This window comes from Leptosomus discolor, chromosome 1 (genome assembly GCF_034619465.1).
Source record: "Leptosomus discolor isolate bLepDis1 chromosome 1, bLepDis1.hap2, whole genome shotgun sequence".
Lineage (NCBI taxonomy): Eukaryota > Metazoa > Chordata > Aves > Leptosomiformes > Leptosomidae > Leptosomus > Leptosomus discolor.
Genome location: NC_141391.1, coordinates 161,905,863 through 161,933,648, shown reverse-complemented (window position 1 = coordinate 161,933,648; position 27,786 = coordinate 161,905,863). Strand labels below are relative to the sequence as shown.

The window sequence follows — 27,786 nt, the reverse complement described above, 5'->3', positions numbered from 1 at the left end:
TGCGCGTGAACTTACACGTGGTATTTTTACCCGTGAATAAAGCTCCTTAACTGAGGAGAAAATAATAGCAAGCTATAGAGTGTGCAAAGGCAGGTGCAGGGTACACGGTGGTGACCACTGTGTGCAGCCGTGAGCAGAAGAGCTAGGAGATGTGCCACAGTGTTAGGAACAAGGCAGCTCTGAACTGCCTGGCTCAGAGCTGGGATAAATCCTCCAGCAGAGCTGTGCAACAGCGTATTGGCCTTGGAGGCATCTCCACAGGCGAGCTCTTCTGGTGCACCTCATCTTTTTCAGCCAACGTCTAGCTGCAGGCCGGTAAAAGCCCTTCCAATGCCTTGCTGTACAGTTCTGTAGCATCGAGCAAGTGGCTCCTGCAGAGATACCCACCCAGCTCCAAACCCAGAGAGTGCTGATGGATACTTGGCTAGTGTCCTCTTCAAAATCAGATGCTGTTGACTCATCGTTGACAAGCAATGATACAGAAATCTCTGAAGAGCATGCCACAGACAGACAAATACTTTCTTGCTAGGAAGCTGAGGGGAAAAAAAAGATTAATTGCAACGGTTTGATTGATTCATTTCATTTGTGGTGCAGGATGAGATCAATAAGAACAAGGCTGGGAGAGGGGCGTGGATAAAAAGGCTCAGGGTATGTTTGGTGGCAGTCATTCTTATTTGAAGTGGCTATGTGCAGCAGATGGTGCAGCGGTGGAGCACCAGCACCGATCGAGAAATTGTTGTGCTTTTGCAGCAGGTCACCTTTTGTACAGCTGGAGCTGGGAGAGGAGCAGCAGGCAGGTAATGGTAGAAGCTGAGCGAGACTGTTCAGCCTGGCTGGCTGGGTGCCAATGATCCAGACAACACCAGAAAGGGTGTGAGGGGGAAAGTATGGGTGTCTGGAGAGTGTATAGTTAATAGTTTCTTCTTTGCAATGGTTCTTTGCCTTGAAGTACCCTGTCCTCAGTTCATGCCTCTGCCCCTTGCCACAGTCCCTGAGACCGGGGATGCAGGGGAGAGACTGAAGTAGGCTGTGCCAGCCCCTGTGGTTCAGCCCAAGAGCTGTTAGGGTACGGCCATCCAGGAGAGCTGCCCCAGTCCATGCTCAGAGAAAGCTCCTGCTCCCTTTTTTCATGGCTGATGGGGTCCTGAAGGTTTGGGGAGCTCTGCTTCAGGGACCTGTGGTGGTGGCAGGTGCCTCAGTGCTGTATTTTCAGGAGCAAGGGTCCCCCAGGGAGGGGAAGGAGGGGTACTGGTGAGGGTGGCTGGTGAGTCTTGTCCCACCCTTCCCTCCATAGGTCAACCTTGGCTTGGGCGCCTAACTAAAACCAACCAGCCAAGACCATTTTGTGCCTCCTCACATTGATGCACTGTGATTGCAGGTGCCATGCCCCTTGCTGAGGGGTCCAGAACTGACCTAGTTGTCTTTTCTTGCAAGTCCTTCCTCCAACATCCCCTAAACTAGTTTCAAACCCCTTTCAAAGCAATTCTCAGTCCTGTTTCCAGCCTTGGCTCTGCACGCTGAACCTCCTGCACCCTGAGAAAGACCAATCATCACTCTACTTTTCTGCAAGATTCAAGGGTGCCATAGGGGTAAGACCACCTCTTGCCGAGCAAGGGCCCTTTACCTGGGCTCTGCCCCAACTTGTGCCATCGATGCTTTTGCCTAAACGATTTGCACTTCTTTAACATGCAGATCCATGTCAGAGCAACAGCAGCTATGGGAATCAGGTCAAGTCACACAGAATCACAGAAGAGAGGCTTCCTTGAGAAATGCACCCAGATCCAAAATTCCCGAGTGCTAGCCTCCTGTGTCCCATCCATAGGAGTGTCATTGGCCCCTCCACAGCCTCCAGTCAGTATGTGACTTCTGGCATTTCCCACAACTGCTGGTGTCAAGGGATGGGGACATTGCCTCCATCTCATAGTCCTTCAGCCAAGGGAGCTGGGGAGGAGAGAGGACCCACGTTGGGAGTGTACTGCCAGCAGGATGGTGGTAGGGTAAACCAGACCTAACAAAGACCAGCTTAGGCATGAAGAAAGCCCCCCCTGCTTTCTAATGCTTGTCTGATGCTACTTGGGAGCATCTTAAATCAAAGTCCAGTGATGGTTTTGCATACAGGTATGAAAATAACCCTGGATGATCAATAAACTGAGTCCAATGGTGCTGGAAGGCAGAGACCTGATGCCTAGGGGAGAAATGAGAAAAAACATACCCACAGCAGCCAACTGGAGCAAAATTCCTGGGCAGCTTAAGAGCCCCAAGAGCGACTCACAAGACATCCTCTCTAATTCCCTCCTTCTCCCCCCCTAGGCTTTGTTCCGGCCCCTTCATGTAGGTACAGAGCCCTAATCTCTCTGGCATGCAAATAACCACTGGTTTGCCGTGCTCTCCCCCTTCACCCATTTTCTGAATCTGGCCCCTCATGGCGGGGAAGGGAGGGCAAGGGAGAGGTGTGGACACCAGGGCCTCCCAGAGCACAGCACGCTTAATGGATCTCCTGTGCCTCGGTGTAGCAGGGCAGGTCCAGCTGGAGCAGGAGAGATCTGGGGAGCCAAAAGGGCTTCAAGTTGCTGCCTCTCTCCTTGCACTAGCCTGCAGGCAAGGCTGGATATGGAGGAAGTAGGGTGTTGCAGATCCTGATGCCCCACCACATCAGATGCAGCTCGCCAGTCTCAGCTGGGAGCTGTGACCCTGCTCAGCTGTGTCTGACCAGGGGTTATGGAGCTGTGGGCTACCCCAAGCACAGGAGGAGCTTCCCACCTCTGCCCAGCTGTGGCTTGACCTTGCACCCTGAAGCAATCCTGCCTCGCCTGGCAGGATGAAGGTGCAAAGAGATGATGTGGTCCCCCAGTGAGGCTCTTGGAGCTTGGAGATGGTGGGTATGGAGAGAAACCTTGTAGTAAATACTTGCCTGCTTTGCTTTTCTCTTCTCTTCTTGCAGTGCCTGGAGATTACTCTCTCTTTCTCTCTCTCTCTGTTGCCCTACCTCCTCCCGGCCTGCCTTTCCCCTCCCAGGCTAGACAATGGGGAGACGTGACCCAGAGGAAGGGCAGTCCCCAGCTCCCGTGAAGCCCCCAGATGGTGGCTGGGGCTGGATCGTGCTCTTTGGCTGCTTTGTCATCACCGGCTTCTCCTATGCCTTCCCAAAAGCCGTCAGTGTCTACTTCAAGGAGCTCATGAAAGATTTCCATGTGGGCTACAGTGACACAGCCTGGATCTCCTCCATCATGCTGGCCATGCTCTACGGGACAGGTGATGCTTGGACACACTTCCCCCTCCCCAACTTGTTCCTTCCTTACCCCACTACAGGCCCAGACCATGTCCCCATCGGCCTTCCTCACACTTGTTGGCCTGGTCACGAACCAACATGCAGGATACAATTGGCCCACCACTTCTCTGCTAGAAGTGTGCTGCATTTCATGTCCCTGCTTGCCCTGGGAGACCTCAGGGGTCACCCCACCTGCCTCTCAGACAGCTGTCATGGGGTTTGCTCCCATTGTTGAAGTGCTACCCCTGCCACACCAAGGCCCTCTTGTTCCCAGGGAACAGGATGCTGAAGGCAGGGCAAAGCAGAGGTCTCCACACTGCAGCCTCTCTCCCTTTGCTGGGCCCAACAGATGTGTATCTAAGCAGCCAAGTAGAGATCTCCATCACCAGTGTTTCACCTTCCCCGAGTGCCCTCTTAGGCTGGCTGCCCCTTCCCAGTTGTCCTGTGTCCTTCTGGTGTCCTACTCTGTCTCCTCCGCTTCCTCCCAGGACCAGTATGCAGCATCATGGTGAACCAGTTTGGCTGCCGGCCCGTGATGCTCATCGGCGGTCTGCTAGCTTCCTCTGGGATGATCCTGGCATCTTTTACTACCAATATCATTGAGCTTTATCTGACAGCTGGCGTGCTGACGGGTGAGAGCCCCAGGAGTTGGGGGTGGGGGGCAGACTCACCGGGGGAAGAGCCAAGACCATGTTGCATGTCCCTTTACCATCACCATGTCTAGCATCAGGTCCTCCCTCACCTATTTGCACTTGATCACAGGAGGCATCTAGTCCTGAACATTGCACCTGTGGGAGATGCATCTGCTGGGTCTAAAAAGGGAGGGCTTGTGGTTGAGGGGAGAGGGACAGAAGAAACATCAGTGATGCTCAGTGATCATGGCAGCTGGGGTAGCATCGGTATATAGCGGTCGGAGAGAGAGGAAAAATTCCTGTTTAAGGCCCAGGTCCTGTCTAAACATGGCCACAGCTACCCGACACAAACACATTTTAGGTAGCAGGCTGGTTTAGCCATCTTCTCTGGGGTCGACCCACGAACCTGCAGGAGCAGAGGCTTGTGAGGAACATGTGAATCCAATCACGGGAGTGCAGGACTAGGGTAGTCTTGGGGGGGAGTTTTCAGCTTGTTGTGAACCACATCTCATGTTCTTGCATTCCCTGTCCCCTTCCCGGCTCTCACCCTTATGTAGGTCTGGGTATGGCATTGAACTTCCAGCCCTCACTGATCATGCTGGGCACCTACTTCGACAAGCGTCGGCCTCTTGCCAATGGACTGGCTGCTGCTGGGAGCCCTGTCTTCCTTTCCTCCCTCTCTCCACTGGGGCAAGTGCTGCTGGAGAAGTTTGGTTGGCGAGGAGGGTTCCTTATCATGGGGGGCCTTCTGCTTAACTGCTGCACTTGTGGGGCAGTCATGAGACCCCTGGATATGGGCATGAAGAGGAAGATGGAGAAAACTCAGGATAAATATGAAGCGAAGGAGATGCTGCCCATAGGAGGGAAATCAGAGGAGGGTATTAGCACCACTGATGGAAACAAGAAAGCCAAGAAAGCCAAGAAGAAGCCCAAGAAAGGCAAAAAGCTTCTGGATTTCAGTATCTTTTCCAACCGAGGGTTTATCATTTACACTATTTCAAAGTTCATCCTGGTCTTGGGTCTCTTTGTGCCCCCCATATTGCTGGTCAACTACGCCAAAGACACAGGCGTACCAGACACAGAGGCTGCATTCTTGCTCTCCATCATTGGTTTCATAGACATCTTTGCCCGCCCAGCCTGCGGCATGGTGGCAGGGTTGAAGTGGGTCCGCCCTCACGTGGCATACCTGTTCAGCTTTGCTATGCTCTTCAATGGCTTGACAGACATCTGCAGTGCCAGGGCTAGCAATTACACAGGGCTGGTCATCTTCTGCGTCTTTTTTGGCATCTCTTATGGCATGGTGGGGGCACTGCAGTTTGAGGTGCTGATGGCCATCGTTGGCTCCCAGAAGTTCTCCAGTGCCATCGGGCTGGTCCTACTTATCGAGGCTTTTGCTGTACTCATCGGTCCACCCTCTGCAGGTAGGTCTCTTGCTGCAAAACACAGGTGATTCATTTGGCTGCCATTCCACAGTATTGCAGGTATTGGGTGTGGTACTTGAAGACAGACCCTATTTCTCAACTTAAAATTTCCTCTGGAAGCTGAGATCTGAAGTGAGAGCTCCCAGTCTCATTCCAAGTACCACAACACTGAATCTGAGCAAGGGCAGGAGATGGCAAGTGATATTTCTCTTTCTGGTTTCCTCAGAGACCTGAGCGATGGCATACAGAGCTATCCAGAGTGGCATGACTTCCACTGTCCCTCAGTGCTGATCAGTGGCACTTCCCGCTCTTTCATGCTGGGATCCAGGTCTCTGCCTTCACTGCAGATGTTGCATAAAATCATGTTATGGGTAGGGTCAGGCACATGCTGCAGGCAAACCTTTGAGAGTCTTTGGAAGGAGAAGGTGAGGGTCTTTCAAGTTCTCCTTGGTGTCCGTGGCCTTCAGATTGATGCTGTGACTAGTGATCTCAATTTGTGTTGGCCCTGATCCCAAGGCACAGGCATTTTGGTGTCAATCAAGTCAAAACAGTTTGTAGAGCCACCTGAGGCATTTGCTCTTTCTTTTTTGAAGAGGATTAAGACACTTACAGCTTCTCAACCAATCTAGTCTAGGCCACAATCCCTGGTAAGGTCCACGCCCCACAAGCAGCCCGTAAACAGGCTGTTGAATGGGGAGCGACCCTTCACCCAAGAGGTTAGTGTAGGTTACTGTTAAGTGTCTGATCAGGTCTGAGAAAGCCAAATCATGCCAAAGGCTTATTTCCAAATGAAGTGCAGTTCCCTGCATATGCAGTCTGCGAGGGACAGACCATGGACAAATCCCAGGGCAGGAACCACTCGTTGCTCCTTGCACTCCCTTCCTTCAGCTGCAACACATGGGCTAAAGCCTATCAGTGTGTGAATGACCTCTTCCCCAGCACATACCACCAGTTATGAGCAAAACCCGCCCTCAGCAACTCCACTCAAATCTCAGGTGAAAACTGGTGGCCAAGTGAAGACTCTTGATGCTAACAATAATTCATGTCCCATCTTACAAATGGTGGGGCAGTTGGCAGTCCAAGTCCAGGGAAGGTCAAGAAACGTGTGTCTCAGAGGCAGCTGCAGAGAGATCATGGGGGAAGAGGGGAATTTAACAGCGCCTTGCTCCAAGGAGTAAGACATCCCAGTGGGTGATGATGGAGGACGTCCCTTAGCCCTCCTGCCTCAGTTCAGCTGTGACTTGGTACTGTGCGCACGCACAGTGGGACGCAGATGGTGCAGGGTCACAAAGAACGGTGTTGGGGGGAGTCAAGTCGTGGTTCCCACCTTCGTCCCCGGGGGGCGGGGGGGGGGGGGTCGGGTGGTCCTGCTGCTGCAGGAAACTCAAGTGTGCTGGCAAACCCCACGGCTTGGACTCGGGGGAGTGTTGCTTGGCTGGAAGAAGGGGGTTGAACAAAGTGGCTTTGTTTAGTGTAATCCTCCTGAGCTGCTTCCCGCTCTGTGGGGCTGAGGGGGTTTGGCACAGGATAAGCTGCACACACACACACACACACACATGCGCGTGTGCCCGTGCGTGCACGCAGGCTTCTCGCTCGCTGTCTGGCTTGGGTGAACGGGGGCACATTTGCCCGCGGAGGAATTTGCCGCGTGCCTCCCATGACTGCTCGGGGAGGCACCTCAGCACCTCAGTGGGCCCTGGGGCTGGTTTCAGGCAGGGACCAGGGGTCACATGCGCAGTCAGGAGCACGGGGGAGTGGGATGAAGCCTCTGGTCACTGTGGCCCCATCCTACCCACAGCAGCACAGCTGCTCAGGCTCTCCAGCGCTGAGGGCTGGGAACCCTCCCTCCATTGCTGGCCCTGGGGTGTTCAGAAGATACATTGAGAACATCACTTTGGCAGAGAAATCATCAGGTGTGGGCCAACCAAAGTGATTTCTCTGCCAAAGATAAGTTTCTTCTCCCCCTGTGAATGTTTTCCTGACATGCTATCTTAAGAAATAGCAATGCCTCTCAAATTTTGTTTCTTTTCTGAGACTGGACAAGCCAAGTCCTCAGAGGCTTGTCTCACCTTGGCAGGAAGAAGATGACCCCCCATGATGTGAGACCATAACATCAGTGTGTCACAATTATTTAACCTCATCCAAACAAGACAAAACACCAACCCCACACTCTTACAGTACTTTCCCTGGTGGGACAGTGTGGCTCTTGCCCAGGGTGATTTTTAGATATTCAGGCTTCTTGCTCTTGCTTTGAGAAATGGGTCCTCATTCAAATGCAGGTGCTGCCCACCTGTGCTGGGCTGTCCATGCAGGAGTACGTAGCTGAGGCTAACTGTCTTGTTCCTTCTCCAACCATTAGGCCGCTTGGTTGATGCTCTCAAGAACTACGAGGTGATCTTCTACCTGGCAGGCTCAGAGGTGGTGCTTTCTGCTCTCTTCTTGGCCATGGCCACCTACTGCTGCCTGAACCGAGGGAAGAAGAAGGAACCTCCCCCGGAGAAGAACCCCTCTGTGGGTGGTGGGAGCGACACCGAGGAAGCAGAGTCCGACGTGCAGGAAGCTGAGGAGCACAGCAGCGACAACCACCAGCCGGCCCACAGCACCGACAATGCCGTGGTGGCAGCCAGCGAGGAGGCCAACCATGTGGCAGAGGAGCAGAGCGGGGAGGGAGGTGGATGTCCCGAGGGGGATGGGGAGGTGTTGGCACGAGATGGCTGCAACGCTGACCAGATGGTGGAGAGGGACAGGTTTTAGCCAGGGCAGAGGAACAGGGACGTATGAAACTTGCCTTGTTTGCATGTGCATCAGCGTGGGAGGGTAGGTGGGATATGGGGTGGAGAAAGTTGAGAGAAGAGCAGACGTAAGAAGTGAGAGGGGTAAGAATAGTTGGTCCTTATGTACATATGTCCACATACCTACCCAGTGATACGTCTACTTGCATTCTGCACCCATGCTGGTACAACACAGGCTCAGAACAGCCCAAACACCAAAAAGAAAAAAAAAAAAAAAAAAAAAATCTTCTTTCCTCACTTCCAAACCAGCCCTGGAGAAAGCCTTTTGAAGAGGCTGCCAAGGACTCTCCTTTTCCTTCTGCATTGTCACAATACAAAACACAAACAATTAGAGACTCTTTGTAATCAGATCTGGTACACTTTGGTCTGGTGTGTTTCCTCTGCCCCACTTCCATGGTCGGGATAGCACCAGTCTAGCTGGCAGTAGGTTTAGGAGGTGGTGTAATTCATAGCTATCATCTGGGCTGCCTCCTGCTGCAGCCAGCATGGGAGTAGTGCTGCGTGCCCAGCAATACCTCCTTCGAGCGCTGCCAAAGCAGTGGGACACCGGCTCTGACCACCTCTGTCTGGAGTATCTTTGGTGGGTGCTAAAGCCAGGGCAGTGGCACATGATGCTGCTTGTTGAAGTAGGGAAGTGCTGGGTTAGAGGCCACTGCTGAGGTACAAGAAGAAGACATCTAAGGAAGACTAATGCCATTAGGTGAGCAGCCACAAGACAAAGCCTCGACGATAGGAATAGCTGGGAGCCAGATTTATCTAGGCTGAAATGAGTCCTACTGATGTGTAAAGGGAACAACTTGGCCCCTATGGGGGGGGTGGGGGGTTTCAGGGCAGGTAAATAACCATGTCCCGGGCGATTATCCATTCAGCAGCAATGGCACCCAATGTGTGTGTGTATATTCCTTTTAAATAGAGAAAACCCTCTTACGTAAAGGAATCAAAGGTAAGGCAGAAGGACAAGCCACAGCCCCTGGGTGCCACTAACAAGGTGGTTGGAGCACGTGGTAAGGCAGGCATGACCCCCTCACCCCTGCTGCAGTGGTGGATTTCTAGATTCAGAGAGGCCAACCTTCCCTGGCATGCTTAAACCATTCCTAATCTGATTTAGGACTGGATCTTTTATAAACACCCCTGGCCAAAGCCTTTTCTTCCGGTTTCCTGAACTGCTTCACCTCAGAGGCCCTGGGGGAACCTGTGACTATAGCGAGGGATCAAAAACTAAGCAGAGGGCTACAGGGAAGGCAGCTCATGGAACCATCAAAATAGGTGTTTCGTTCCAAACCGGACTGACTACAAATTAACCGGTGATGGGCAAAGCCTGCAGGACCCGTAAAGCCATTTAAACCCAGAGGAGGAGCAGGGACATGAAGGAAAGGGTTTCATTCTAGATGCTCCCAAGCAAAAAGCAGTAAATGATGAGCAAAATAAAGCTGCTGAAGAACGTTGGTTTAAGAAGAGACCCACGAACTGGAAAGTGGAGAGGAGAAGGTAAACCCCATGGGGTTGTGCCTGGTCCTGCCATGGCTGACAACACCGTTGTTAGCTCTGATTATGAGGCAGTCACAGCAGTGAATTGGGCTTTTTCCTATTCAAACCCCCTCAGAAACACCCCAAATCAGCCTAAGCACCGTGATAAACCCCAGATGCGAAGCTCTGGGAGAATGAGAAGCAGCAGCAAGGGTGACAGAGCGCTGCAGGCATTCATTCACTTGCTGTTCTCAACCAAGTTGCTCCACAGCTTTTCCCCAGCAACCCCAAACCCCTGTCCCCCAGGCTGGGTCTTCCTTGTTCACCAACACCCCCCTCCAAGAAGCAGTCCTCAACTCCCCAGAGGTCCAAGGTCCACAAGATGAAAACAACTTCCCTTGTCAGCTCCAGGCAGGTCACTAGAACAAGGTCCTCTCTGTTTCCTCGTCACCAGCCAATGTTTCCCACTGAGCCTCCTGCTCTTAAATCTTTTCACAAAAGCACATAAAAGCCCTGAGGGTACAAGCTCTTGCCACAGACGGTGCTGTAAGATACCCAGACCTCTTCCTGCCCCTCCACCAGTCACGTTGCAAAAAACCTGGCTACGCTGCCTTCCACTTTGCGTTGTTGGGCTTTCGGGCGGGCTCCGCGTTTTCTCTGTTCCTCTTAACGGCTCCATATTTTGGCACAACAAACAGCTCTGAAAGAGGATCAGGGACTTAAGCATCAGCTCAAGCTTGTGATGCAACAGCTGAGCTGTGTGGAGAAGCTGGCCCTGGAGGGGTGCAAGGATGCCACCGGGCAGGACTGAAGCCACGGGTGGGCTTTACAAGGCTGGTGGTCCCCTGGGAAGCCAAGATACAGAGGAGCTGGTATGACACGGAGGCCTGGCCTTGCTGTAGCATTTATTACCCTCTTCCTCCCGAAGCCTGTGCTGCAGTGACCCCCGCAGCTTGGCATAGAGATTATCCATCAGTATGAGCAGGAAAAAAAATGGCCAGCACATCTTCCCATCATTATATTTGAAGATTAAAACCAGTGGAGGATGAGCAAACAAATCTCTAAAGAAAACCCACGAAGGACAGGAAACGAAATGTCACATTTTTCTTTATTAGAGACAACCGTCAGTACATCAGAATCCGTTTAAATCTTCCAGAGCAGCTTGGCCATGGGTGGCTTTCTTCCAGGCACCCACAGAGATGACGAAGCTCCAAAAACAAATCAAAGAGAAAAAAACAAACCAAACCAAACAATCATAAATTAATGCCCTTAAATAACTTCTCTCACTGCCACTAGAATGTAATGACAGAGAAGGCAAAACCCTGGCCTCTGAGCAGCACACCACTCCTCGCAGTTGTGCTGCCCGCTAGAAGAGAAAGTGCCATCTGCATCCTGGATCACCCTGCAGGGATGGAGGGAGAAAAGGAAGGAGGAAGGAAGCAGCCTCACTTACCTTGATCTTCCTTTCCCTCCTTCCCATGTGCTGGGGAACGGGATGCGGGTTGCTGCTTCTGGCTGGCCCAGAGGCAGCACAAAATGCTTGTGTAGAGAGGAGAGCAGGGGGCGGTAGGGGTGGTACCCTATTCACCTACGGCACTACAAAATCTCAAAGCCTCTGCCTACAGGCCATGTCTTCCTCTCTCCACAAGGCTTCCTGTCTCTCCTCTCCACTCGAAGGATGGCACATCTCCTTTGCGGTTCTAAGGTGGCTCCCCCTGGCACCCGCACAAGGAAAGAGCGTGCAGGACTGGCTGCGCATCCTCATGAAGCGTGTTCGGTTCCTGTCCGCCGCAAGGAGCCCTAACAGAGGAGAACGACGGGCGAGAAATGCACTCAGCTTTGCTGCCATTCCCAGGAACCTGTCTGCCTCAGGCAAGCCACGTTCGCCTCAGCATCTCTGCCGAGTCAGAGAGCTCTTTCCTGAGCCGGGTCCCTCGTTCCCGCAGGGAAGGGCAGGATTCCAGCCCTGAGGAGTAGCTATGGAGTGTGCACGTGGTGCCAGCTGTGCCAGAGCTCAGGGACTGTGGAGAGGACGGTAACCAGGGGAAAAGACTGCCCGATCTTTGCAGCAGGGCTGCAGCAGCCCAGCACACCAGCCCCTTGGCTGGGGGGTGCTGAGATCAGATGTACCTACCACCACTGGTTCTAGGCACCAGTTCAGACTTGCTCCTATTTCTTAAAAACAGTGGCGCACTGAGCTGGGAGCGGTGGGAGTGATCGTCCTGCAAAAATCAGTCCTGCAGCCCACGGGGACAGACAGAAGAGGCAAAAGAGGCTTAAACCAGGCCAGCGAATGGGAAGCTTGAAGACAGCGAGCAGTGCGGTGAAGAAAACAACGCTGGTGCTGACACTTTCCCATAGCACAAGGGGAGGACAGAGGGGGCTGTTCTCACCATTCATAATCATCTCCAGGTGTTTAACCGGCTTCCACGTGCCAGAGGGGAGTGGTGCACCCCACATGCTCGGCAGCGTCCTGTCGGCACACAGAGTCACACGGCGGTGTGGTCGGGGATTTTCCTCCCCACACCTCAGTACCCGAGTTGGGCAGCAGAAGTCTCTGGGGGGAAAAAGGAATATCCAGGCAAACAAGCAAGGGAAGAGAGGGGAAAGCAGAGGCTGGTCCCAATCCAACCAGCCGCCCCCCACCCAAAGCAGAGGAGGAATCCCAGGCTGGACATATACAGAAGTCACGGAGGATGAATCGCCATGTGAAATACACGATTTTATAACAGTCTGCAAAGTCTCTCCTCCGGCCGTGCTGGCACGCTCAGGCATCATCAATGAGCTTTTCACCATTTGCGTCCTCCTTCCCGCTACCCTCTCTCTCGCTTCCTCCTTCTTCTTCTTCTGTCCCATCCGTGTACACGTCCTTCTGCCCATAGTTGAGAGTAGTGCGAGCAAGGTCCACCTCAATGGGAAAGACATCTGCATCTCGGAGCACGGCATAGCAGTCGTCGTAGTACTTGGACATCGTGGAGACGAAACGCTGGAGCTGGAACACGATGTCTTGCACTGCCGTGGAGACAAGTTAGGAACAAATCAGGCGAAAAACCCCTTCACAAGCAGAGCCTGAAGGCTGTCACCAAGCCTCCCTCAGCAGCATTAGATACAGGCTCCTGTGCATTAATCCCTTCTCGCCCCCGAGGGCAGACGTTTCAGGCACAGCCACAGAAGGGCTCTTCAGCAAAGACTTCTGAGCTGAGATGAAGGAGGAGCACGAAGGCCAGAGCCACGTCTGCCTGACCCCTTCTGGTGCTGGACACAGCAGTGGTACTCACCGTGTTTCTGGTCCAGGAGCTCTATTTTCTCTAGCACGTCCTTCCTCATTTTGGCAAAGCGTGTGCGAGCCTCCTGCCGGCAACGTAGGATAAGGCGGTATTCATAGTTCCCAGTGCTGACCCGGTAGAGGGGTTCACCCAGAGCCTGCCAAAAACACGGCGCCGTTTTAGACTCCCACGACAGTGCTCGTACACACAGTTCACCTACCAATGCGGACTCACAGTGACCCTGGGTTATTACAGCCCTCTGAAGCTCGCCGGAACCGCAGTCGGGAAGCATGAAATGTAAGGAACGCTGAGCCACGCCAACAAGCTTAAACCAGGCCAGTGAATGGGGAAAGCTGGGAGTCACTGGGGCTGTTTTGAAGGCCAAATACACATCAACCACGGTAAAGAAAAGCATCAGTACTAAGCAAAAACAGGAGGACGGGCACCTTTCAAGCACGGAGAAGTGGAATGGCTTCTTACCTGAACTATTAAGGCAGGCACTATGCAACAAACAAGTCTGAGGGATATATTAATTTATATCAGTCACACAAAAAAATCTGTCCTTCTCTGCAAGCTTCGCCCTATACGTGTAACACATTATGTACATCTACACAGAGAATCCTGTGGTATCTACAACCATTTTCATGCTGGAAACCAGCAGGGAGGGACCTATACGTTGTCCCACAAAATAATTTTGAGAGAAAGGGGTTGGGGCTGTCAGCAAAACAGCGTTTTTCTCTTGCACCTGTAAACATCACATAGATAAAAATCCGTGTTAGGGACTACGGCTTGGTAATGCACGCTGCATGTGCCAAAACCCAAAGATGTTACTCTGCTGGGCAAGACTGTGATTCTTTCCTTCCCATTTATCAGGAAAGACATAATTAAATGTTGTGTTAGGAAACTTTCACTCCTTCTCGGCACTGGGAACTAGGCATTCCAAAAATTCAAATCCCTGCTCTGAGATCAATACCTAGGATAAAACAAGATCTTACTTTTATGCAGGGAAATTCAGCATGTAGGGTACACCATTAGCTACCTTTAACAGAGCAGCTAAGGATTACAGTTGTAAAACTCTAAAACAGACAGCAAACTATTACTTTTTTACTTTAAGTTGCCAGGGTTTTTTCGGAAGTCTTCTGATTTTAAATTACTTATTTTTACCAAAACCCCTACCGTTAGAGAGATCCTTTAATCAATTTTCCTCAACTACAAATGCAGCTTTCCCATGTGTTTTGCTAGAGAAGCTAAGCCTCCACTTCTCAGAAACAAGTCCAGAATTAATGATAAGCTGTACACTACACACAAATGGAATCTGTGAAGATAACACCTTAATCCTCCTTACACAAGCTAATATTACTTAAACACTGAGACAGGCAACCACTGAGCAAACAAGCTGCACAGGAGATGTCTGTTCCTTCTACTATTCCACAGCACCAGTGATTCGTGACAGTTATTGGCATTGTTTTCTAGGTAGCATTTAAGGATCTCCAATTTCTAATACATTAAGAACAAATGCATGCAATTTTTAGGATGTATTCACTAGTGTGGATGCACACAGGCAAAGAAGTGCTTTTGCATTTATTTATAAGGCAGCGTGCACAAGGAAGCTGCAGAAACAGAGTATGCAGTTGTGACTGCCACAGTACTGGTACTCACAATGCAGCTGTACTCTTCATCATCCATCTCTTTGACCTTCAGGCAGTAAGACTTTGCAGGATTTAAAATTAAAAAAAAAAAAAAAAGCAGAACAAGAAGGAAATATTAAGAATTAGAAGCAATTTCACCATTACCCACAGCCACAGGGTTGTACCATTTCAAGCCTTCCTTCAATGCTGGAGCTAGGGACACTGGGGAAAGCACAGCGGGATCAGAGTATATTAAACATCCCAGGTGGGAAAAAAATCTATTTAGAGAAAGATGGGGAGAGAAAATGTCGGGGGAGAGAGAAGGCACTTAGTATTTCTATTACAGGAGCAAATACTTTAGATAAGTATAACTTAAGTAAGAGGAAAGTCCTGTGTTCATCTACCATTTGGGAACACACAGTACCAGAAAGGTATGAGCAGGGAATAAATAAAGAGGGAAAAAAAGAACCCCAAACCAAGATGAATTTTGGGAAGGATTGATATGGGAAGAGATGCTGCCATATTCACTTGCCTTAGGGCTGCAGCTCCAAATAGTTCTCTCAACTGGTAAAAGGAAATAGATTCCTACAGTTATAGAACAGATGCACTTAACAACCCTCCCCTTTTTGGGTGTAGAAAACAAGGGGTGAGTGGAATGGAGGAAAAAAAAAAAAAGGCACGGTCTAAATGAAAGCAAATATGATTTGACATTTGTTTAGTTTGGCTAAAGAAGGACTATCCAAAACTACCTAAAAAATATGGGCAGGAGAGCTATTTAGGGGAGTTCAAGAGTGTTAAGTTGCATAGGAACTCTTTAAAAATAAATAAGGACATTAATTCAGTCAGGTGGAAGATAAGTCATCTGGATTCTGGGAGATCTTTCTTACCAGTGAGAACTATTAGGTTAAAAGCAATGTCTGAATCCGAGTAATCCGGCAGTAGACAAAGAACCAGAAAAAATAACGCACTGTTGCACGGGCTGTGGAAGGATGGACATGTGATCGTATGGGCTGTATGTGACCCTCAGGCTGTGATTCTGTGAAACTTAATTTCAACCAGCACTAAAAAAAAAAAAAAAAAAAAGAAAAAAAAAAAAGGCAAGCAGCTCACCAAATACTCAAACTTGACGTCCAGGTATTTTTTGATAGTCAGCCTTGTGTCAGGGATGGCTTTATTCAGATACGTATTCAAGTCAGTGAGCATCTGCAAGGCAAACATCCTGTTGCTGAATGCATGACTACAGCTCATCAAGGGCAACCCTCCAGCCGGCGTGGGTCATGAGACTGCCTCGAGTTAACTCTTTTTTGAACTAAGGCATATTTGGAAGAAAATGTGTGATCTTGACTCAGAATTGCCACGGTTTAGCGCATCCATTACTGTCACCAGCAAGTGGCTCCGGTGTCAGAAATGCAAGCCTCGCTTCTAGTCTGAATCCATCTTCTTCTCACTCATCTCCTTTCCTTTTCAACTGGTCCTGGAAACCGCTCTCCCCCATTCACAGGCCCGCTATCCCACACTGTCCATCCGACGTGGCACTGAAAGCGGTGCTCAAATCAACATTTAATACTCTCTTCACTAAACTAAGTGGACAGATCCCCTGGAGACTCTCGCTCAAATATATTGATTGACATCATTAAATTGTTCCTGGACTGCTTATCTAAACGCTTTCCAATTTAGTGATCTCTTTTAAATTACGGGTACCAACATCAGGGAAAGGGGTCCAGGGACTACACTGATCAAACTACCCCCTCATCCCCAAAAGAAAAGAAGAGGAATATACTCATGTACAAAAGTCAAAGGGATGAGATGGATACATCCCCTACGTTACCTCTCAGGTTCTTTTTGAAGAGAGTTCCCTGAAGGAAAGCAGACAAAGGCAGTTCTCCCCACAATGAGTGATCTTTAAGACCTTCAAAGACAGGCTTGTGTCTTTCTAGATTCCCCTCTTCTCCAGACCCTTTACCCCTATGGTTAAATTCTTTACCGGCTTAATTGTTTTCAGAAGGTGAATCCCAAACTTCTCAATGTTGCGATGGGCATCAGCAAATTTCACAAAGGCTTCACTGGCGGCTGGTTGTGGCTCCCGTACACCAATGACAGAGAAAACGTCTCCAAATGCTGGATGAGGGTAATAAATACCAACAGATGAAAGAAGCTGGCCCTGGAGAATAATCTTGCCTCCAGTATTACAACTCCTTCCCATAACCTTGCACTCAGCTGGGGAACGATGCTACATATTCCCTAAAAATCAGAAGTCGGCAGGGCATTTCTTCAACGTCTCATGTAGAAGACAGGGCCTGTGATAGCACCGTGACAGCTAAAGCCAGGAGGGCAGCCCTTCCCTGCCCATTTCTGCAACGCTTAGTTTTCTTTGGGTGAGGGAACCGCACATCTAAGTGCTGACTAAGACACCTGAAACTGAAAGTCAAAGATTCCTGCTCCCTTCACTCGAGATTCTTTACCTCTGTGTGTCTGGGATAGCTCAAAGAAGGCCCTGAGAAGACTCTTGGTGTGCTCTGTCAAGCCTGTGATGGAAGACAGAAAAAACATTTAACTCATTTCATTGAAGCATAGTGGAGGCATCCTTCCCTCCCATCTGGTGTCTAAAGGTTTATATACCTTTGTATAACTCTGCAGTCCTCTCCAGCTCCTCTAATCTCTTCACCAGTCCATCTAAACGGAAACAAGAATCAGAATACAGAATTACAACAGTCAAATCCAGGACACGGTTACGAGCTGATCAACTGGAAAAACACCGCATCTTTGGTTCAAACTTCCCTCACCTCTTAATGCCCGTCCCCTGGTCCAACATGGGAAGCTTTTAAAATAACTGCAAACTTTTATTAACAGTGTGGGGTCATCACCTATTGGCATTCACTAAGTGGGTCCCCACTTTAAATTAATTTGACCTTGGCTAACATTTACGTGGCCCCAGCGACAGGATATATCACTCAGGGAGGGCAGAGGCAATCACAGCAGTGAGGCACAGCAGAAGGAAAGAATTACGAAGGAATAATGGGGAGCATGCAAGTAACAACAAAAACTAGGTAAGCACAAGAGGGTAAGCGTTCCCTTAAGAAAACGTCCTGCTGGACAACACTCACCATTGCACAGTATGGCTCGGCTCAACCCCAGGGCATCCGCTGTCCCCGAGCTCATGTTCTCTACCAGTCGATGCTTTACCTTCTTCAACACTAAAGGCCAAAAGAGGGTTGCAAACCAGGATCAGGGTCACTGATACGGGCATGAAAAGCTCACCAGCACACCTCATTGGTTTCTCAGGCACTGAATAAACGGAACTCAACGCACTTTGGAAGCAGTGAGCAGAAAAAGAATTCCGTATCAACTACGCGTTCAGTCCAGCCACGCACAGCACATCTTCTGTCTTGCCTGTCTGTTCTGTCTCACATCCTACACCCTTCAATCAACAGAGCTCCAGCACTTCTTTTGGAAGACTATTCCAATCAATCACTTTGCTATAAGCGACCTATCGTGGTATTTGGAACTAAACTTTGCTTGTGCTACTTGCTGCATCACTTCAGCTGAAGTCAGGAGACGAGGCTGAAAGCAAAACAAATAGGACATAATGCTCAAAGCTACCCCTTTGCTTACTTCTATCTTTTGAACCTCAGTTCAACCTTTTGTTACCCCTTGATACGATTAATTTCTGTCTTTGGTGGTCACACCCTGCAGATTACTAGAGGCAGTCCTGCCCTCTTTGGAATCAGGTGACTCAGACACGTTTATTTAGAGGCAAACTTGCAGGGATGCCATGAGCCTGCAGCTCCCAAGAACCCAGCTGAAGCCACAGTGTTCAGCACCTCTGAAAAACACTGTATTCTCACCACACTTCTGTTTCCCCAGAAATCTCACTCCTCAAGATTTTCCTGAACCCCTGTCAATTCATTAGCACCTTAATCACCACGAAAGGAAATGAAAGCAAAAAGAACAGACGGTTTGTTTAGGAAAGTGAGAAAGGCAGACCATATAAAGGACACAGCTGTGTAGGTTTAGTTCAAAACACACTTCGTTTTAGAAGTAAAGCCTCCTCTCTCTCCTATAAAGCTCTCGGTTGTACAAAACTCAGTGTAGACAGGTATTCCATCACTGTTCTCCAAGCTGAGAAACTGCAACCGATGTTTTTCGATAGACACATTTCTGTGTACAGCTGAAAAATCTCAATAGGTCAGCATAACTTACATGTGTTAACAATAAATTAAATTATTATCTAGTTGAGTTTCATCATCCATGCTAAACACAGCGCAGAAAAGCGAGCCTCCTGCACCAACAGTCAAGCCTGAATTTAACTTTCAAGACTACTTCAAGAAGTCAGGGAAGATTTTTTTAAACCTGTAATTCTCTTTGACCAGTATCCATTTGAAAATGACTGAGTGAAGAGGAAGAAGGGAACCAGAATTTTACTTCAGTTTTAGCTGGGACCAATCTTTCACCCCTCCGTGTTGTTTTAACGCTCTAGGAAGAAAGAAACCGGTCTCACCGATATCCAGAGACTTGCCCTGCTTCGGGTCGGCCTGCAGCTTGTTGTAGTGTATCGTCACTTCTCCCTGCAGAAAGAGCAAATCCAAAACTGCTGTGCCGGAAGCAAGGAGAAGTGGCTTCCTTTACCAATGGACAGGAAAGTGCAAGCTATGACCCAAAAGCTCCAGCGGCCCCCTCCTACCTCTCACCTTTACCATCTGTATCATCTTGGCCACCTCCACCTTGGTCTTCCCTTTGACGGATTTCCCATTCACTCCTGTGATTTCGTCACCAGCTGCCACGGTGCCATCTACGGCTGCTGGAGTGTTATCGAACACCTAGCGGAGAGGAGAAAGAGCACAGGTAGTCTGGAACCAAGAGGAAGAGAAAGGTGAATGCAGGGCTGAAGAACAAAAGAGAGACAATTACATTCCTCCTATTTAACTCGGCTGTATTGTGTTCACGGTGAAGCTGCAGTTTTCCCCCTCTCCTAACTAAAAGGTGGGCTGACCATCTGGGTCTCTCAGGAAGTTCTTGCCTCCAGGACGTACCTCCTCAAGCGCAGGATTTCTTGATGTTGAGAACGTCACACTGTTCCCCTGTGAATTCTAACACGCTCTCCAAGGAGAAGGATAATTTCAGAAGTCTGAATTTAATCCTTCCACACCTGTCAGGTACCAGGGTGAGGGAACCTTATTCACTGGAAAGCGAGATGATGTCTCCCACTTTGAAAAAACCAAACAGCATCGGACTCTCCACGCTTCCCATCCCTCGGGCCTTTTACAGCGACGGTTTATTCTTCCTCCCTAGGTGCCCACCTGGACAATGTAGAGACAGGGGCAGTACTGAGCTCCTCCCCCAATGCTGATCCCGATCAGGTTCTGCGAGTCCTTCTTCAGGGTCACTGTCCCAGGTACAGTGGGGATCCCCCTGGAATGAGAAAGGGGGGATGAGTAACTGCCCGGGGCAGGCAGCGCTGCGCGTGTACGAAAACAACCCTGGTATCTGAGCTGATACAAACGGAAAACGCAACGGGCACGGCACGTTCGAGTTCATGACATCATCTCCGCCACGGAGTCTTGGACTTGATGGTCTCAGGCGTCTTTTCCAACCTCTGCGGTTGGTTTCTGTGATTCTATCGGCACGGGCCAGCGGAAAGACCTTCTGGGCTATCTTTTTTTTGAGACTGCGTGCAAGGGTCAGAGGTGGGAGAGGCACCCTCATCCACCGCTAGGCACTGAGGAGGAAACGCTACGTGTCTGTACAGAGCGTTTCGTTTGCTCTTAGTGCTGGGGCGAGAGGAAAACTTGCAGAGCCCCCATGAGAGGCAAGACAAGTGCTCCACGTTGAATTAACTGCTAATCTCATCCAACCTTTTACGTGCTCAGGAAATGTCAGCGTTCTCCTCCAAACAGACCCAAGGAGTCCAGAGTTTCTCTCCGCTTCTTCTTGCCTCTTACTCTCTTTCTCCGGTGATCAATATTCCTTTCCTGGCTAAGGTCACTAATTCACACGAGATCAGTCAGCACTGCTTTGCAATCAGAACCGCAGGGTAGTCACTGCAGAGCGACAAGCGCTCTCCTTTGCTGACCAGCACAGCGACGCCTCATCGCCAGTCCCCAGAGGGAGCAAGAAATCAGGACCGAACAGCAAGTCTGACTCTTCAGCACACAGCGTCAGGAGCAGGTAAATTTATCCACTCCCATTAGGTCTTGGCTGCAGAGACTATTTCTACTGTTAGTAAAAACTGGGAAAAGACAAGCGAAATACTCACAGCTTATCTTCCTCGATATCATAGTCCAAATCTGCAAACATTGTTTTGGTTAAGTGGAGCCTGTTCGTCTGAAACTGCTTACACCCTGGGAAGAACGAACAGAATAAACCCCAATAAACCAGCGATCTCAACAGAAACTGCAGAGAATCAACCCGTCACCCTTGTCGATCCCCTTCTTTTGTTTTTGACCAGCACGTTGTTGTCCCTGTTCCTTACATCAAAGCTGAAAGACACGCCAAGCGTGTCTCGTTCTCTGAACGAGGCAGGAGAAAGTCCTCGAGTTTGAGGGCTGCCCCTTTCAAACCCCACGCACGTGCAGCATTGCCAAAGCACAGAACAAATCGCCGCCCTTTCCGGCAGCTGCTTCTCCCCATGCTCCACCTGCACCACGGCTGCTAAAGATACCTGCAGCTTTATGCCCTACATCCGTTAAACCGGAGATGTTTATATTAATAAATACTATATTTATTTATATATTATATTTGTTCTTGACTTCACATCAAGTTATGTCACTTTCTGACGTTCATCTCGTATCTCGGGAGGCCCCCACAAAGCTTTTTGCAACTCGCTTTCACAAAAAAGCCTCGTTATTCCCCCGAGGCACGAGCCCCGGCCCCGTTGCACTTTCCGTTTCATCCCGGACAGCAACCAGCAGACACGGTTTGGTTTCTCTCATCCTTCGGCAGCACCAAAGGCGCCGCGACGCTGCCTCACGCCGCGGCGGCGGTTACCGCCACATCCAACCCCACCGGGCCGCCCACGGGGTGAGGGCTTCGCCGGCAGCTCGCCACGCCGCCTCCCTCCCGGCAGCGGCCTCGCACGTCGGGCACAGCCCTTTGCCGCCGCCGACAGCGTGTCCGCCACCCCCCCGCCCTCTCACCGGGCTGGGCCCGGGGACCGCGGGGCCACGGCCCGGCCTGTCAGGCTCGCCGTTGGGCCCTGACGGCGGGGTCTCCCGGCGGCCCGAGGCTTCTGCCCCAGCCCACAGGCCCGGGGTCGGGGGGGGCGGGGGCGGGGACGGACACCGGCCCGGCCGTTTTCGGGAGGGGGGAGATCGCGCTGACAGGGCCCGGGGGAGGGGGAGGGTCCCGTGGCTCACCGGAAGTGGCCGCCTGGCGCGTGGTCCCTGCCGCCACCTGCCGCCCGGCGCTGTCAGCCCGCCGACACGTCACCGCCGGGGCCGGCCCGGAAGCACCCAGGCGGAGCCCCGCCCCCTCCGCTCGGCGCCGCGTTGCCATGGGGACGGAGACGCCGCGGGGGCGGGGCCAGCCCGGGGCTGCCGCCATCTTGAGAGCGGCGTGGCGGTGGCGGTGTCACCTCGGCCCCAGCGCCGCGCTCGGGCCCCCCCCCCTCGGGGAGGGGCTCACCTCGGCCTGAGGGGAAGGGGCCGCTCTCCTTCCCCCCAGCCGGCCCCCTCCGGTGTGGCCGGTTCAGGGAGCTGGGCCGGCGGGGCCTTGGGGCGCCTCCGGCCGCCGCAGCGTGCAGAGAGGGAGGGCTGGGCAGGCTGGTGGAGCAGGGCCTGTAACCTTCAGCCCAGGTTTGCAGCTACGTCAGACTCCGATTTAGGTTTCGGAGTTACCCCGGTCACCGTGGGGCACCCGGAGGCAGAGTCTTTGGGCTCAGTGTCTCAGAGGGGGAGCTGTGGTGGTGGCAGCAGCTGAAGAAGAGGATGGGAACCTCTGAGTTGAACAGGTTTCATGGCACGGCATAAAACAGCAGCGCCATGGCTTCTCCTACCATTGTTGTTAGTGGATCGTGGCAACCTATCAGCTCTTCGGTCACCAGGAGGGGCACCCAAAGTGCACCCACCTTGAGGAAAAGACGCTCTCTTGCACTTGTCACTTGGAAAAATACAGAGCTGTTACCTGTGCAGGGTGATGTACCCTACACAAACATACCCAGCACTGGCCTCCCACAGGAGGGTGCGTTTCAGAAGGATGTTTGTGAACGTGAACACGTCCCAGATTGATGATTCAGATGACAGCAGGGACATGAAGAGCTTTGAAACTGGTTGGCACAATTGCCCCTACTGCTGGCAGGCCAGCGGCGACCTGTGGAAGCAGTGATTTGGAAGCCAGTCAGCACAGCTGTACGCAAAGCCACCGTGCTGCCACGTGTATGGCAGGATCGCCAAGCTCCCGCGTGTTTTTTCTCCTCTGTGATGTGTGTGAGGGAGTTGTGGTTAGGTGTTCAAATGAATTTTCTGCCTCCATCAAGACAGCACTGTCACTGAGAGAATGCTTTGATTTCCCAGAAGAATGTCGTCGCCTATTGCGCTATGTGTCATCTCTCTCAGCCGCTGCTGGCTTCTGAGCAATTACCAGGCTGCCAAACCTGACTTATTGACGTAGATCAAAAAAAAAAAAAAAAATAATTTGCAGTCTTTGAACTGAAAACTTGTCTGTGACCGGGAACAAGGACTGGCTCATGACGATGACCTTTCTGGCTAGCTGGGAGGGTGGCTAGTGTCTGTAGTGTGCAGCCCAATGAACCTCTCAACTGCATACATCAAAACACCGGCTGAAGCCACCCACAATACTGGAGTACAAGGGCAAGAACATGTTGTTAACAATCACTTTGAAGTCCTGAGTCTAAGAGGTGATTTATTTATGAAGGGAAGCTGAATGAGAAATGCATTCCTTCACGCGGGAGCTCACTGAAGAGCAGAGACTGATATCCCAACCCTGGACACTGACAAGAGTTTATATCCACGAAGCATCGGAATTGATGAGCCAGGCCCTGATCTCTGCACATGAGGCACTCGCTGGGACTCAGCAGCGCAATGGCTCTTGGCTGCGGCTGAGGATGGTAAAGAGAAGACAGAGACAGACTCTTCCCAGGGCTTTTGCACAGCAAAAGACAAGAGGCGAGGGTTGCAAGTTGCAGCACGAAATTCCGATGCAATAAAAGGGAAAAAAAAACCCAACACTGTGGGGGTGGGTAAGCACTGTTACAGCAGCCTGGAGAGGTTGCTATCCCTAGAGACAGTGAAAATTTAACTGAACAGATTCTGTGACGCTGTAGTCCTGAGAGAGACCCTACAATGTGTTTTCCTGTGTAATTCTCTTTCAAATTCTTGGATAAAACAACCGTCCATAACTTTCTTCTTCTCAGAATACTTTGAAATGCATTTAAAAAAAAAAAAAAAATCTGTCCTCAGAGCACATAACTTCACTATTGACAACTAGGAGTTGGCGTATTTGTTACGGTTGCCTGCAGCCCCCGCTGAAGTCCAACCCCTGGCTGGGCACTGCTGAACACAGAATGAACCCTGCATATCCCTCCCCAAATTTGACAGTTAATACAGACAAGATCTGACTAAGCAAATGTCACACGGCGGATCGTCGGCAGGGGCTGAAGTCGAGCCTGCTGTCTGTCCCATGCCACGGCAGGACTGCTCCGAGCAGTGGCTTGGGGGTCCCACACTGTCCCCTGTGTCGCATCCCTTTTCGTGCCCACGGGCTTTGCGGGGTCACCCCGGAGGAGGGGATCACCCCGCCGGTCAGCTGGGCTCCATTTCTGGGGGGGGAGCCCCACCGTGTGGGCGCTGCTGAGAATGCAGGGGCGGGGGGAGGCTGGATTCAGGCGTCCTGGGTTGGCAACGGTGGGCTATTTCTCCTATTTTACTGCAAGGGGGGAAAAAAAAAAAAAACAACCAAACCAAACCAAACCAGTGTCTGCCACACCTAGGAGAACACCTACGTAAATCATTTGGCTGTGCCCAAGGGGATTGCTCAGGGCTTTGTGCATGGCTGGGCAACAGGCTGGTTAAAAGAAGTCCCGGGACCCCCTTTCTCCTGCATCCACTCCTGCTGCAGGGGAAAAGAGGAAAAGAGCAGGCGGTGAATGCTCCTTTCCTGGCAGCTCCTGCCATTAGAAAGAAAGACAAGAGGCAGAACTAGCCTGAGATAAAAAACCCAGGCCTGCTGACACTGACAAGGCCAAACCGTGTAGGTCTGATGTGCCTTGCTTTTGTACTGCTCCAGTGGTGTGTGCTCGTTGCGTGTGTCCTTCGGCGTGTCCCTGAAGCATCGGCCTTTCCAGGCATGTGTGCTGACTGACCCAGCCTTTTGGGTACAGTCGCTCCAACGTGCCCCAGATCGATTGGATTCTCTCCGCGTGAGATGGAGAATGAATCTGCCTGTGCCCTAAAGCCATGCCTGGCTCAGTGTTAGAAATCCAGCTGACCGCTTCCTCCTAAGGGAAAAAGGAATGAATTGCTGATGAAAATGGTTCTCTCAAATCTAAAAAAAATAAGACTAGCCAACATGTAAAAAAAAATCCCAGGAAGCTGTTCATTTTTAAGAATAGGTCTGATTAATTGTTGTATCAAAAATTTGAAACACAGCTTCATCCTGAAAAGTGAGCTCACTGCTTACAGTCTACCAATATGGTTTGGATCAAGAGGGCTCGGTTTGCAAGTACAGACGTTTTTCCACCCCCAAATAGACAACCCATGAAAAGTCAGCCCAGGCTCTGAGAGTCAAACTCCCTTCTTGCTTGTCTTTCATCACGTGTAATAAGGAGTCTGCAGGCAGATCACACGTTGCATGACTAGTTAGCTTCTTGGCACTCAGATTCATTTATCTGTACTGGGTCTGTGATGAATCTCGTGTTTCTGGCTGCTTTTCTGTTACCAGCGTCAATACAAACAACGCTAAGCTAACATCTCTTTCAGTGTTGTCCCTTGAGCCATGTTGTCTGTTTTTGGGGGAACTTTCAGTGGATAAGTGTGGGGATTGCATTCCCTGCCCACGATCCACAGCCTGCCTGCCCCATCCCTGCCCCACTTCTGCTGGGTGCTCCAGAACCCTGCAGGGGCCTCTACATGGTGCAGGTGGGAGAAGGAGGTGGTGGTGGCCCCGTTGAGGTGGAACAGGGGACAGTCATGTGCAGAGGTGGTTTATCACACACCGGGGTGAGTACTTGCTGTTGGCACTTGCATCCTGAGGCTACCAACTCAGAGAGGAAGGGGTGAGGAACACTGAAAACATGGCTACAAATTACTTGACTGCTTATTTCCCAACCAGTACACCTTACTGCTGCTGTATTCAAACTCCCCCCAGAATGAGATGTACCTTCAGTTCATTCTCACAAGCTGGAGCTATCCTTCCCCATGAGGGCACCAAGTTCTGAGTGCTTGCCCCGTAGCGTTTCAGCAGAACACAGTATCGCTGTTCTTTGGAGTTCAGGCTGACTTAGTCTGGATGGTGAAATTTCACATTTTGGGGGTGAAAGCCAGCATTTTTGCACATTGATTATTTTTTTCTTTTGTATTTTTTTTTTTTTGCTGGGTGTTTTAATTGTCCTTCCTCTGAAATTTCCTGCATTTATGACTGTCAGAAGCTTATCCAGAGGGAAGAAGCCAGGTGAAATGGACAATGCTCCATGGTAGATGCATCGTACTTCCACATGTGCCAAACATGTTTCATTCCCCCTTGACTTTGTCCCCACAGATTTCTCCTCCTAATCAAGGAGCTAGGTCTCAGGAGCATCTGTTCTTACCTACCACTAATATACTGCTCAGTGCTGACCCCCAGAAAGTACAGCTGTTAGCTACATGAAAGCATTGCATGCAAAGGCGGTATTTACAACCTGAAAAAAAACAGCGACTTAAAGCCTAATGGGTTTTCTGAGACCCTGCAGGTGGAGAGCGTGAGCCCGGCTTGCCTGATCGTTTTTTAATTTATAAGGCAACTTTCAGCCTTTCCACACCAGAGGCATGACCACACGCTATTGCACAGCCCAGGAGGACTGCCAGTCTGGTAAGGCACCATCAAAGCTTGTGGTCCTTGGGTTCAGCCCTTGGGGTGTTGAAACCTCCAGTGGAATAGTGATGGGCCGTATGGGCGACCACGTCTCGTGAGCAGTGGCAGAGTGGAGGGTGGGAAACAGGCAGAGACTTGCCCTCATTATGCATGGGTCTAATATGCCCAATTACCCCATCCTTTCCTCACCTCCGCAATGTAAAAGACTCTTGTTGAGAGCGGTCATAATTCACGGTGAACACCCTGCCTCCCCCTTACTCCCTTCACACTCGCTGCTCTCCATTTTCCTTCCAGAAAAAAATGTGTCTTTGATGAAATGAAATGGCTCAGTCAAAGAACCCCTCAAATGGTTGGGGACCCCTGCACTTGGCCACCCTTGCCCACTTCCCAGCTCTATTTCTGGCCGAGTTTGGAGTTTAAGAGGGCTGACCTTGTGCCCTGACTGCCCCAGGGGTCAGTGATGAAAGCGGATGGAGGCTTCACAGTCAGGTCTCTTGTGTGTGACTCTTTTGTTCCCGGGACAGGGGTGTGCAGTGCCTGGGACAGTGCTTAATTGTTCGGGGGCACTGCTTTACCCGTCATGCCCTTCCCCGGGTGGCCCCAGCCCTTCTTGCTCATGCGTGGGAGGGAGGCAGCTTCCCCACTCACAGTAGGGAAGAAGAAGCAGAATCTGGGTTCCTCAGCATCATTTCTGGCTGTTTATCAATCTGTGTAATAAATTGTGTGGAGTGCCAGAAAGCCAGAAAAAAAGAAAGACTGAAAAAACCCCCCCAGCTTCCTGGCATTTTGTGACTCCTGACTGTCACTGGGTGCATCTTCCATTGTCCTGCCGTCCAGGCAACAGCAACATCACTTTGCCCCAGCCAGCTCCTGGGTCCATCCACTGTGCTCTATGGGATGCACCCTGACACTGAAAACTCCCTCTGCCCTTCTGCAGGTGTTTAATGAGGAAAGCCCAATGTGTCAGGTCTGAGGCACTGAGCTTAGCCCAAGTGGAGGCGATGGGTTTGCATCAGGGAGTGCAGAAGCTTTGAGATGGGGCACATCAACAAAGCTGGGTGGTACTCTGGGGGAGCAAGCCCAGGGCTGGACATATTGAGGCTCCTGGAAAGTTTTGTTAGACCTGAGCTAGGTGCCCACAACTGGCACTGCCCTGAGGACACGCAGAGGAACAGTGGGTTTGCTGTAGGTATGTGTGGGCAGGGGAAGGATGCTGGACAACCTGTGGGTGTGATGATAAAGAGTTGAAGGTTTGCAAAGGTCCATGAGGGAGGCAGGTCAGCAGATCTCA

The 27,786-nt window shown here is 50.9% G+C and overlaps 2 protein-coding genes across 3 annotated transcripts; one reads left to right on the top strand and one right to left on the bottom strand.

Moving 5' to 3' along the window:
• The first annotated feature begins 3,023 nt into the window (after window positions 1–3,023).
• Window positions 3,024–8,075, top strand: SLC16A8 (solute carrier family 16 member 8). Its single transcript, XM_009951682.2, has 4 exons — window positions 3,024–3,252; window positions 3,757–3,900; window positions 4,458–5,321; window positions 7,681–8,075. The coding sequence occupies exons 1-4, from the start codon at window positions 3,024–3,026 to the stop codon at window positions 8,073–8,075; spliced, it is 1,632 nt and encodes a 543-aa protein (XP_009949984.1).
• Window positions 8,076–10,670: 2,595 nt separating this feature from the next.
• Window positions 10,671–21,854, bottom strand: PICK1 (protein interacting with PRKCA 1). Of its 2 annotated transcripts, XR_015183730.1 has the most exons (14): window positions 21,827–21,854; window positions 20,728–20,812; window positions 19,772–19,883; window positions 19,163–19,291; window positions 18,973–19,039; window positions 17,579–17,668; window positions 17,094–17,147; window positions 16,937–16,999; window positions 16,459–16,592; window positions 15,585–15,677; window positions 14,506–14,556; window positions 12,859–13,003; window positions 11,974–12,592; window positions 10,671–11,817 (listed from the first exon to the last, which is right to left on the bottom strand). XR_015183730.1 is itself a non-coding variant. In XM_086469024.1 (13 exons), exons 2-13 carry the CDS (start codon window positions 20,766–20,768, stop codon window positions 12,348–12,350), a joined length of 1,224 nt encoding a protein of 407 aa, XP_086325150.1. In that variant the 5' UTR covers window positions 20,769–20,812; window positions 21,827–21,854; the 3' UTR covers window positions 10,671–12,347. The 2 variants fall into 2 exon arrangements, 1 of the variants encoding a protein (XP_086325150.1); XM_086469024.1 differs by having other exon boundaries at window positions 10,671–12,592.
• Window positions 21,855–27,786: the final 5,932 nt, after the last annotated feature.